This window comes from Trifolium pratense, linkage group LG2, assembly GCF_020283565.1.
Source record: "Trifolium pratense cultivar HEN17-A07 linkage group LG2, ARS_RC_1.1, whole genome shotgun sequence".
NCBI classification, from domain to species: Eukaryota; Viridiplantae; Streptophyta; class Magnoliopsida; order Fabales; family Fabaceae; genus Trifolium; species Trifolium pratense.
In genome coordinates this window covers 31,224,255-31,236,480 of record NC_060060.1, presented here as the reverse complement: position 1 = coordinate 31,236,480, position 12,226 = coordinate 31,224,255, and the positions used below count along the sequence as shown (strand labels likewise).

Below are 12,226 nucleotides of genomic sequence, written 5' to 3'. Positions count from 1 at the left end.
TGTACAGCAGGACAAGTGACTATGCAAACCTGTTGACGTGGCTTGTACATGTGGAAAAAATCATTTTTATTTATTTTTTAAATTCCACGTCAGATAATTTTTTTTTTAAAAAAAAAAATAAAAAAATTTCCTACAAAATAAAAAAAATTCTGTTTTTTTTCCCCAAAATTTTTTAAAAAAATTCCTACAAAAAAAATTAATTTTTTTTTCATACAAATGATTTTAAAAAAATTTCCAACAAAAAAAAAATTTCCTCCCAAAATAAAAAAAAATTAATTTTCTTATTTTTCTCCCAAAATAAAGATTTACTCCGAAATAAAAATTTTAAAGATTTATTTTCAAACTTTTTGAATTAAAAAAAACATAATCTTTATTTTTTAAAAACAAAACTTTATTTTTTGTTATTCTTTTTGAATTAAAAAAAATAGAAAAAGATTTTAAAAAAAAATATAAAATAGAAAAACAAGTTTTATTGGTGTTTTCCCCTTCTATCAAAACCATTTGCCTTAAAACTAGAAAAATATAAAGAAGCAGAAGACAATAATGAAGTAGAAGATGATTTCGGCGATTGAAGAAGACGACGACAAATACAATCATGACGGTGGAAGCAAATGATTACGGCGAAGATTCTGTTTTTTTTTTTAATTCAAAAAGATTTGAAAATAAATCTTTATTTTTGGAGTAAAATAAGAAAATTCGTTTTTTATTTTATTTTAGGAAAAAAAAAAACTCAATAATTTTGTACGAAAAAAAAAAAAGTTATTTCTAGGAAATTTTTTTAAAAATTTTGAAAGAAAAAAAAAAACAAAATTCGTTTTTTAAATTTTGTATGAAATTTTTTTTTTTTTTTTTTTTTTGAAAAAAAATTATCTGACGTCGATTTTAAAAATAAATATAAATGATTTTTTTCCATGTGTACCAGCCACGTCAGCAAATTTGCACAGTCACTTGTCCTACTGTACACCCAGGGGGCGAAATGAGAGAATCTATTTTTTGCAGGGGGGTAAACAGAAAAAAAATCTGTGCAAGGGGGTAAATGAAAATTTCCTTATTTTGCAGGGGGGTAAATGATCATTTACCCTTTTTTTAATACATTTTGCCTTGTAATTGGCCAATAAAAATTAGTTAAGGAAAGAGTGGTTACAACATGGACAAGTACCCTTCAACAATTAGTCGTTCCTGTTAGGTGGTATTTATTTGGTGTAATATAATATTATCTTATATTCTTTAATTATGAGTACCTATAATTTGGGAACATTTATTTTTAAAAAATATCCTACAATTTAATTTGGACAACTTCGGATCGACAGAAGTGTAATTTTTGTTTTGTGAATATGAAAAGAGAAATAAAAAATTACCTCTTTAAATAAAGATGTGATGATAAGAAATAAGAAAATGATGAGCCTTTCCTGAGAGATTAATTTATTGTTTTTCTGTTGTTGTTGTTTCTCTTTTTTTTTTCTTTTTTGATTAGTCTTGTAACCAAAAAAAAAAAAATAGACAGCATAGAGAGAGCGGAAAAAAAAAGGACAATAGATAATCCATATTCATAATTCAACGTCTTCTTTTTACTATATCATGCGAAAATGAAGATATACTCCAAAGCAATGATATATCGATATTCACGTTTTATATATATCAGATCAGATTACTCAAGTTACAAAACATGATTAATTCAGTTGAATAAATAATTAATTTAATTTATGATATAAAAATTGTTGTTAAAAGTGGATGTGCATGCATGAAACATTTTTTATTTATTAGATCATTGCTAGCATTTTTAATTTAATTTATGAATAAGAATATACAATCCCATGTAAAGCATCTATTGTGTGTTTACACATGATCATGCAGACTTAACTAAACTAATATGAATTAATTATTATATGCTGGATCTTCAAATCTAGAAATGGACTGCACCCAATACATGCACTTTTAATTTCAATTATATCCATAATTTATTTGGAAGAATGGCAACGACCCGTGTTGTGTACCCAATGATAATGAGATGATATAACTAGCGATTGATTCTCTCCATAAAATGGTAGGCAAAACCACCACATCCTATAGTATTTTTTAGTTAGTTTGTCTCATGTTCCAAATTACATGGTCTAATCCGAATTAGTAGTTGTGTTTGTGATGTGTTTTTTTAATGAGACGGATCATATTTTCGGTCATTGGCCACTAATTAAAAGGTACATATATATACATATACATGAGTGTGTTTCAATTTCAGCTTTCGAGTATCACGCCATCCACCATTTATATCCGGGTTTCAAGCCCAATAACGCTGGACGTGAGGGTGTGTGTTAAGAAGTCTTACATTAGTTGCGAGATGACCTGACTATATGTTTATATATAAAGTAGATGCAATTCTCACTTTACAAGCCGGTTTTGTAAGGATGAGTTATGCCAAAACTTAATTTTAAAAATTGCTCATTTAAGCGTGACGGAAAGGATGATAGACCTATGGGCAAGGGTTTAATAATGAGACAAATAAGATAGTAGTTTTCAAATGCATAGGCATCAATTCCTTATTATACTATGTTTGATGTACTAAAAGACAGAGCAAAAATTGAAAGGTATCACTTTTGCTAATTATAGGGTTGTGAGTGGATTGGTATAAAACTAGAGAATATGTGAGGATTCAATTTATTTATAAAATTAATTTACATTCATTATTGATGTATATTTTACACTCATATTTGTCTTTCTACATGAGTAGCATTCTTCTTCTTCTTCTAGAGAGTACAGGAAGTTGGGAAAACTTGACTCGAACCAGAACTTCTAGCATACTACTCAAAACACTTATCACTAAATCAAATATAGACAATGTAATGATGATTTAATTGTTTATTATTGTTAATTGTTATTGATTATGTGTGTTGATAATTTTTATATGAGTTGGTGTCATTCTGTTCGTATTGGACTCAACAATAATATCACTTGGGCCTCACATGGGCTTTACTTTCTTTCCATTCAAGCGAAATTGAGAAAATTTCACCCCCCTCCTAAAATTACACCTTTACCTTTACATTTTTAGTGCACTAACCATTTCGGCCTTGTATAAACCAAAACCATTCATATTTTATTTTTTCACTCAAAATCATACAAAGAGTTCCGGTTGATTAGAGAGAAAAAAAATAGAGTAAGTTTTCGTGAATTCAAACCAAAACACTTTTATGAGTGTCCTGAGTTGCAGTAATGGTCTATGGAGACCATAGAGAGTGGAGCAGTGAACAGCATTGGGCCATGTATTCTATCTTTTTGCAGTTTTGGTGTACTAGCAGAAAGATAATATTATGATTCAGATTCTGCATATTTAATGTTTGTTTGGTTGATGATTGTTTCATTGGCATTGAAGCCATTTGGAGTTCCTTTACAGTCCCCACTTGTTGTTTCTTCAACTACATTCCATCATTATATATTATTGCCACTCACTCAAAGTCTCTAGGATATAGGAGCAGTACTACTACTCCCTCCGATCCCATTAATAAGTAAAAATTTACTATTTAGTTTATATTATAGATCAAATAATAATATATTGTGTTAGAGAAGATGATTTAATAACGATAATTTAACAAAAAATCATCTCAAAAAACTTAAAAAAATAAAAGTATAACAAAAATATAGTACTAATAACTTTTAGAAAATATTACTATTAAATTATTTTGACTCATATTTTTGTCTATGTGAGGAATGCAAGTGAAGAACTGCTACCTTTTGGAATTCACATTAAACCTCATTATTTTTGGCCACTCAATTATGTGAAACATGGAATTTTGACTATTTGAGCACCTTTTTTAGTGCCGGTCTAGAAGAGGCCAAGAGGGTACACTACAAAATTTGATTGTACAATTCCACTTTTGAATATAAGTACAATTTTGACCCCAAAAAAGAACCAAAGTACAATAATAATTCTACATAATTCTTATTTTTTTTGTGGCTATATCTTACTCCACTTTCTCATACACAAATAACATCACTAATTACTACAAGTCTTAACATTTAGGTAAATCCTTAGGAGGTGGTAGCATTTGTGTTTGAGAATTAGGGCCATCTTTTACTAGAAACACCATATTCATTCCCCAACTAGCATGCCTCTCTATGTGACAATGAAGCAACCACATACCTAATCATAATCAAACAATAAAAATGTTATAATTTTTTAATTTAAAAAACTTACTAGTAAAATAAAATTAAACGTGTCCCTATGAGCGTAGCTCAGTTGATAGGGATATAACATTTTATATGCAGGAGTCGGGGTTCGAACCCCAGAAACTCCACTTATTCACCTTAATGATGAAATATTTAGCTACTAAACTACTTAACAAACAAAAAATTTCGATCGATAAAAAATCACCTGGATTATTAGCCTTGAATCTGATAGCAACCCAACCGTTCTTTGGTACTCCAACTGTTGTTTCCTCAGGTGGATCAATAAGATTATAATTTTTTGGATCTTTTTTAGGATCAAAATTACCAAAACCCCAACCAACAACATAGAAACTATATCCATGCAAATGAACAGGATGATTATCACTTGCTAACACATTAGTCCCTTGCAATATAAGCTCAACACTAGCATCATACTCCAAAACCAACACTTTAGTACCAAATGATGTACTCAAAAAATATTCCGGTAATTTTTCAGCTGTATAGTTAAATTCCCTTTTTGGGATTTTTGGAAAATCCATTTCAAACACATCAGGGATTTTATAGTAATAAGCACTTAAAAAATCGATATCCGGATGCACAAGACTAATGTTGTTCACACTAGCCGCAAACCTCATTCCAAACGGACCAGTACAGGGTTTATCGTGGGTACAATTGAGCAAATTAACCGAAAAAGTGAACAATAAATGTGTGTCCACTTTTTTAGGGACATTTATTGGATGAGTTTTTGTTGCAAGGCTTCTAAATTTCTTTGTGAAGCTAGTTGATGCTTGTGTGTTGTTGTAAGGAGGAAGATTAGGAAGAATTGGACTTTTTTTGTGATGTTTGTGAGAGTTTTTATATACAAGTAATGCTGTTGTAGTTGTGTTATCAAAACCAGCACCAAAAGCACTAGAATATGATCTTGCAGCCATGAAATAGTGACCATGATGTTGTTGATTTGCTTCCAATAGAATGTCCATAGATTGCCCAGGTGTGATCATTATGTAATCTGTTTTTATTGGTTTTAAGTATAATCCATCTTTACCAACTAATGTTAATTTATGATTTGCAATGGCAAAGAAAAGTTCTTCATCCATTACTGCATTGATTATTCTAAGAAGATATGTTTTTCCATAGTCCACAATCATCTTGAAAGTATCTATCAACATTACAAGAAAAAACTCATGTTTAGGTAACAATTTTTTGATACAAAATATTTGTAGAGTTTAATATTCGAAATGGATTAGATGCAGTCAGCTGCACTTATCATCTTTGAACAGTCCAATTAAAATTAGACGATTTAGATATAAATTGATAAAAGAGCATATAAAAATAGTGATAGAAATGGATTAGATGCAGAGATTGATGCAATCAGCTGTAATCATCATCTCTGAACCGTTCAGACTTTAAATATGTAAAAGCATATGTAAAAATAGTGTAAGAATGGAATGCACCTTTTTTGGAGCAAGGGTATAGATAACCAGGTTGACCATTTATTGTATATGCATTTGATAGAATTGGTTCTCCTCCTGTTATGTTTGCTACACTTGGAATTTCCATAACTTGTTCCTTCCACCACTCTCCTTTAAAATGATGAAAATTTCAATGTAGGAATTGTGCTTAAGTCATAAGTCATAAAAATGACTAAAATTGTGTCATAAGTCATAAAATTTTAAAAAAATATGGAGTGAGTACCTAGTATAATTGGAACCTCAGCATGAGGTTTAGGAAAGGGATAAGTGTGTCCACGTTTAGGATAAATGATGACAGCTCCATGAATTGTGGCTCTTGCCCAACCATTATGTGCATGCCACCATATTGTTCCTTCCTCTGTTGTCAAATGTATAATTTGTTTGAACATATTTCCTGGTTTAATTGGGCATTGTGTTATGTATTCAGGTCCATCTGACCATGGATTCCTCACTTGTCTTGCTCCATGCCTGCGACCAAACACTCCTCGAATGAATCATACCACAATGTTACATACATAGATGTGCACTATTTGTTATCAAGTGAAGGACAAATGAATTTGATCATAGCACAATGTATAGATACATACATACATAGACTATTGAAAGATAAAAACATTTCTAACTATGAAGCACGGATACCGGACACGATATGAACATTGATACGTCGACACTGATAGTAATTTGAAAAAGTGACTCAATTCAATGTAATTATAAATGTCAGTGTCTTACACCGACGCATGTCCTACACTAGAACACGTCTAATCTAAAGAGTGTTTGTGTTTTATTGAAAAAATCATGCCCTTCTTGTCCCATCACCTTGAAGAGATTATTAAAAGACCAATTTTAAGCCCAAACAAATAGATAAATCCGAATTTTTTTTTTCTCAATTGAATAGATAACTTTAGACAAGAGCGGTTTCTAAGAATCATATTGAAAAAGAAGCTCACCAAATTATGCCCAAAGCTTACGTAGATGCACCAACAAATATCAAATTCCAAGATGTACTCAATCTTTTGTTTTTGAAAAATAGTTTTGGTACATGTCAAATTACAAGATAATAAAAAAAACTATAGTTTATATATAAAAAAAAAAAAATGTACAAGTTATATGGTTTAGGAATGAACATACCAATGTAATGTTATGTTATAATTTGCCTGGTTATAAACCTTGACTACAAGTGTGTCTCCTCTATGAGCTTTCAATGTTGGACCAGGAAATTGTCCATTTACAGTCAAAATATTCTTGCTACTACATAGTCTTGTGAAAGATGTTGATTTTACCTGCACATAAAAACACAAACCTTTTAATTACAAATATTCTTCATTACCACCATAATTAATTAGTGTAAGAGAAATAAAAGAAGCACATACCACAAACTTGTGATGGTGAACTTTTCCATTTGCAGTATGAATCAGAAGAACATATAGTATAGAGAGTAACAAAATTCTCAACGTAGAAGCTGGAGTCTTGAGCTTGTTGGTTATCATCATTTGGCTAGGATCATATGCCATTGCTATTGCCTCAATTTTTATTTTTGACAAAATTATGGCCTCTATTGTTGAAACTTAAAATTATAATTATAATAATTAAGCTCTTTGACTGTCTAACATTAATTAAATTAAATCAGTAGATTTAGTGATTTACCTTCTATAAAAAATTTGATTTTTTTCTTTAGAGAAAATTTTGATTTTTTTCTTTAGAGATTATGCTGATTTTCTATTTAATTTTTAACTTTTTTTGGAATAAAAAAAGTTTATATTATGGGGAGATACATGAACCTCACAGAGAATTTACAATGGAATTTTCTATACAACTTGCCGATTAAGAAATTTTGAAAGTAATAAAGTTACAACTTATGTGAACAAAAGTTCTAACTATTTGTGTCAGTTGCATTTGGTTAGACTCTACGATTAATGAAGGTAAATTATGGATTTTATTACTCCTCCGATTGAGTGGTTTCAGTCTCTTTTAGATCGCAGTTGCGGGAAATTGAATTGTGATCCTCCTTATTAAATCACCAGTCATCATTAATGGACCAACTAACGATTGATAGTGCAACATTAATTATTGATTTGTCAATAACATTCTTAATTATTTATTGCAGAGAGGAAAATAAGAGGAATGAGATCATAAATTATTAATTGTATTATGTTTGCTTATCAAAAAAAAAAAATTAATTGTATTGTGGCAAAAAATTAAAATAAAGGCATCAAAAGTAACAAAAATCATTAATTTTCTTGGTATGTATAAAAAAAAAATGACAAATTGACAATGGAAAAGAGAGGGATTATTCTTTATGATATTAAAATTCATAGAAGAGAACTGATTTATTTAAAAGGAACGAAATCATTACCAAAAAGCTAATTAACTTATACTTCAACCAATCCTATATATATATATAAGAAGAAATTTGTTTTTTAGATTTATTATAAAATTGATGTATTTAGATAATATTTTAGTCTAGATACATCAACTTTTATAATGAGTCTAAAAAACAAATTTTTTCTTATATAGAACCGGACGGAGTATAAAAATCTTATTATGAAAATCCAATTTCATATTAAAAACTATAAAATAAAACTAGTTTCTACACCTATAAACTAATTACCTTATACTCTTGTTAAAAAAAAAAACCTATTACCTTATATAAATACTTTATCGAAAATTCAATAAATAATTTATATTAAAAATATACATTAAAACTAATTTATATTAAAAAAAAACAATATACATTAAAATTCAATAAATAATATATATTTAAAAAAGAAAAAGGTACAAAAGAAAAATAAACTGGGGTACATGAAACCTGAACCAGCAAAGTGCTATTTGTTTGACTTGACATGACTAAATTTTAAATTTGTAGCAGACAATTTACTAGTACTGTTATTAAGGTAAAAGTTCACTTAATATACAATATATATTATTGTGACGTAGATCAAATAACAATATTGTTATGGAGTTTTGAATATTTGAACACCTTTTTTATTGCTGGTCTAGAAGAGAGTATACTACAAAATATATATGATTGTATTATTTTGACCCCAAAAAATAAAAATAAAAATCAAAGGACAGTACATAATTCTTATTTGTTCCCCTCTCTTCTGATACATAAATAAAATAACAGCACTATTATTACAAGTCTTAACATTTAGGTAAATCCTTAGGAGGTGGAATCATTTGTGTTTGAGGAGTAGGACCATCTTTCACTAGAAACACCATATTCATCCCCCAACTAGCATGTCTCTCTATGTGACAATGCAGCAACCACATACCTGATCATAATCAAACAAAAAAGTCAGAGTTCGAACTCCAGATAATCCACTTATTCAATTAATGGTAAAATTTCTAATCACTACGTTAGTTGACAAAAAAATAAATTCTGATGGATGAATAATTAATTACCTGGATTATTAGCCTTGAATCTGATAGCAACCCAACCATTCTTTGGTAATCCAACTGTTGTTTCTTGTGGTGGATCAATAAGATTATAATTTTTGGGATCTTGTTTTGGATCAAAATTCCCAAAACCTGAACCAACAACATAGAAAGTATATCCATGCAAATGAATTGGATGATTATCACTTGCTAACACATTAGTCCCTTGCAATATAAGCTCAACACTGGCATCATACTCCAAAACCAACACTTTAGTACCAGGTGATGTACCCAAAACATATTCTGGTAATTCATCAGCTGTATAGTTGAATTCCCTTTTTGGCTTTTTTGGAAAATCCATTTCAAACACACCAGGGACTTTATAGTAATAAGCACTTAAAAAATCGATATTGGCCGGATGCACAAGACTAACGTTGTTCACACTAGCCGAAAACCTCATTCCGAACGGACCATTACAGGGTTTATCGTGGGTACAGTTGAGCAAATTAACCGAAAAAGTGAACAATAAATGTGTGTCCACTTTTTTAGGGACATTTATTGGATGAGTTTTTGTTGCAAGGCTTCTAAATTTCTTTGTGAAGATAGTTGAAGCTTGTGTGTTGTTGTAAGGAGGAAGATTAGGAAGAATTGGACTTTTTTTGTGATGTTTGTGAGAGTTATTATATACAAGTAATGCTGTTGTAGTTGTGTTATCAAATCTAGCACCATCAACACTAAAATATGGTCTTGCAGCCATGAAATAGTGACCAAGAGATCGTTGATTTGCTTCCAATAAAATGTCCATAGATTGCCCAGGTGTGATCATTATGTAATCTGTTTTTATTGGTTTTAAGTATAATCCATCTTTACCAACTAATGTTAATTTGTGATTTGCAATTGCAAAGAAAATTTCTTCTTCCATTACTGCATTGATTATTCTAAGAAGATATGTTTTTCCATAGTCCACATTCATCTTGAAAGTATCTATAAATATCACAAGAAATTAGACGGATTAGATGCAGTCAGCTGCAGTTATTATTTTCGAACCGTCCGTTTAAAATTAGACGGTATAGATTTTAAATTGATAAAGTGTATGTAAAAATAGTGTCAGAAAAGGATTAGATGCAGTGATTGATGTAGTCAGATGGAATCATTTTTTCTGAACCGTCTGATTAAAATTAGACGGTTTAGATTTTAAATTGATAAAAATGTATGTAAAAATAGTATAGGAATGGAATGCACCTTTTTTGGAGCACGAGTATAGATAACCGGGTTGACCATTTATTGTATATGCATCTGATGTATTTGGTTGTCGTCCGGTTATGTTTGCTACATTTGGAACTTCCATAACATCTTCCTTCCACCACTCTCCTTCGAAATGATGTGAAATTGTGTTTAAAAATAGGAGGACCAAAATTTGTAAATGAGCCAATATAAAAGGACTAAAATTGTGTTTAAGTCTTTTTTTTATATTTAAGTTGATACACGTAAGGAGTGAGTACCTAGTATAATTGGAACCTCGGCATGAGGTTTAGGAAAGGGATAAGTATGTCCACGTTTAGGATAAATGATGAAAGCTCCATGAACTGTGGCTCTTGCCCAACCTTGATGTGCATGCCACCATATTGTTCCTTCTTCTGTTGACAAATTTATAATTTGTTTGAACATATTTCCTGGTTTAATTGGGCACTGTGTTATGTATCCAGGTCCATCTGACCATGGATTCCTCACTTGATTTGATCCATGCCTGCAATCAAACACTCTTCCAATCAATCATACCACAATGTATAGATTCATACATAGATGTGCATTATTGAAAGGTAAAAAATTAGGGAATTTTTTCTTGCGTCATTCTAATTTTCCTAAATACCCTGCTTGTTACCTAAGTAGCAAACGACAATTTTTTTTATCCCAACCCTATGTTTGCACCCATCACACCCCCCATAAAATATTTTAAAATAATATAGTTCTCTACTTAAGTAGCGAATTGAGTTCACACTTTAAGTAGCAAACTGTATCTTTCTAGATTTTACATTTTTACACACGCTACTCGACCTATAAAAGGGGTAAAATTAAAAAAGCACAGGGACACGAAAAGAAACCCTTCAAAAATTATGCATTTCTTATCCCATCATCTTAAAAAAGAAAAATGTACAAGTTATATGGTTTAGAAATCAACATACCAATGTATTGTTAAGTTATAATTTGCCTGGTTATAAACCTTGACTACAAGTGTGTCTCCTCTATGAGCTTTCAATGTTGGACCAGGAAATTGTCCATTTACAGTCAAAATGTTCTTGCTACTACATAGTCTTGTGAAAGGTGCTGATCTTATCTGCAGAAATACAAACCATTTAATTGCAAATATTATGCATTACCACCATCATTAACTAGTGTAAGAGAAATTAAAGAAGCACATATATATACCACAAACTTGTGATGGTGAACTTTTCCATTTGCAGCATGAATCAGAAGAAAATATAGTGCAGAGAGTAACAAAAATCTCAATGCAGAAGCTGGAGTCTTGAACTTGTTGGTGATCATCATTTGGCTAGGATCATATGCCATTGCTATAGCCTCAAATTATATTTTTATTTTGACTAAATTATGGCCTCTATATATAGTTGATACTTGAAATTATAATTATAATAATTATATATATGCTCTTTGACTGTCTAATATTAGATTTAGTGATTTACCTTCTATAAAAAATTTGATTTTTTTTTTCTTTAGAGATTATGCTGATTTTCTATTTTATTTTTTTACTTTTTTTGGAATAAAATAGTTTGGATTATGGGGAGATACACGAACCTCACAAAGAATTTACAATGAAATTTTATGTACAAGTTACCGATTAAGGTATATCGAAAAACTTGTTTCTTATGTGAACAAAATGTCTAACCTTTGTGTCAATTAGACTCTACAAATTTATTAATTTTCTTGATATATAAAAGAAATAATGACAAGGAAAAGAAAAAGAGAGGGAGATAGTATCCCCTTGTTGGGGTTATTCTTTATGAATATTAAAATTCATATAGAAGGGAACTGAATTTTTTAAAAGGAACAGCATCATTACCAAAAAGCTAATTAGCTTATATAAAAATCTTATTATGAAAATTCAATAGATACTTCGTATTAAAAACTATAAGATAAAACTAGTTTCTGCACCTATAAACTAATTACCTTATACTCTTGTTAAAAAGCAATTACCTTATATAAAT

The 12,226-nt window shown here is 30.0% G+C and overlaps 2 protein-coding genes across 2 annotated transcripts; both read right to left on the bottom strand.

Moving 5' to 3' along the window:
• Positions 1 to 4,001: 4,001 nt before the first annotated feature.
• On the bottom strand, positions 4,002 to 7,141 carry LOC123905456 (laccase-14-like). Its single transcript, XM_045955059.1, has 6 exons — positions 7,001 to 7,141; positions 6,759 to 6,910; positions 5,854 to 6,098; positions 5,625 to 5,741; positions 4,364 to 5,317; positions 4,002 to 4,132 (listed from the first exon to the last, which is right to left on the bottom strand). The coding sequence occupies exons 1-6, from the start codon at positions 7,139 to 7,141 to the stop codon at positions 4,002 to 4,004; spliced, it is 1,740 nt and encodes a 579-aa protein (XP_045811015.1).
• A 1,630-nt stretch (positions 7,142 to 8,771) lies between these two features.
• On the bottom strand, positions 8,772 to 11,573 carry LOC123903723 (laccase-14-like). Its single transcript, XM_045953303.1, has 6 exons — positions 11,433 to 11,573; positions 11,189 to 11,340; positions 10,508 to 10,752; positions 10,260 to 10,376; positions 9,033 to 9,989; positions 8,772 to 8,902 (listed from the first exon to the last, which is right to left on the bottom strand). The coding sequence occupies exons 1-6, from the start codon at positions 11,571 to 11,573 to the stop codon at positions 8,772 to 8,774; spliced, it is 1,743 nt and encodes a 580-aa protein (XP_045809259.1).
• Positions 11,574 to 12,226: the final 653 nt, after the last annotated feature.

Bases quoted from the DNA above. Each gene is read 5' to 3' on its own strand.
- LOC123905456 (XM_045955059.1), bottom strand. From the start codon at position 7,141: ATGGCATATGATCCTAGCCAAATGATGATAACCAACAAGCTCAAGACT. The intron at 6,099-6,758 runs GTATGTTCATTC...GTTTGGTCGCAG, and splicing joins TATAACATAACATTACATTG to GCATGGAGCAAGACAAGTGA. The intron at 5,318-5,624 runs GCTCCAAAAAAG...TAATGTTGATAG, and splicing joins ACCTGGTTATCTATACCCTT to ATACTTTCAAGATGATTGTG.
- LOC123903723 (XM_045953303.1), bottom strand. From the start codon at position 11,573: ATGGCATATGATCCTAGCCAAATGATGATCACCAACAAGTTCAAGACT. The intron at 10,377-10,507 runs GTACTCACTCCT...ATCATTTCGAAG, and splicing joins CGAGGTTCCAATTATACTAG to GAGAGTGGTGGAAGGAAGAT. The intron at 9,990-10,259 runs GCTCCAAAAAAG...TGATATTTATAG, and splicing joins ACCCGGTTATCTATACTCGT to ATACTTTCAAGATGAATGTG.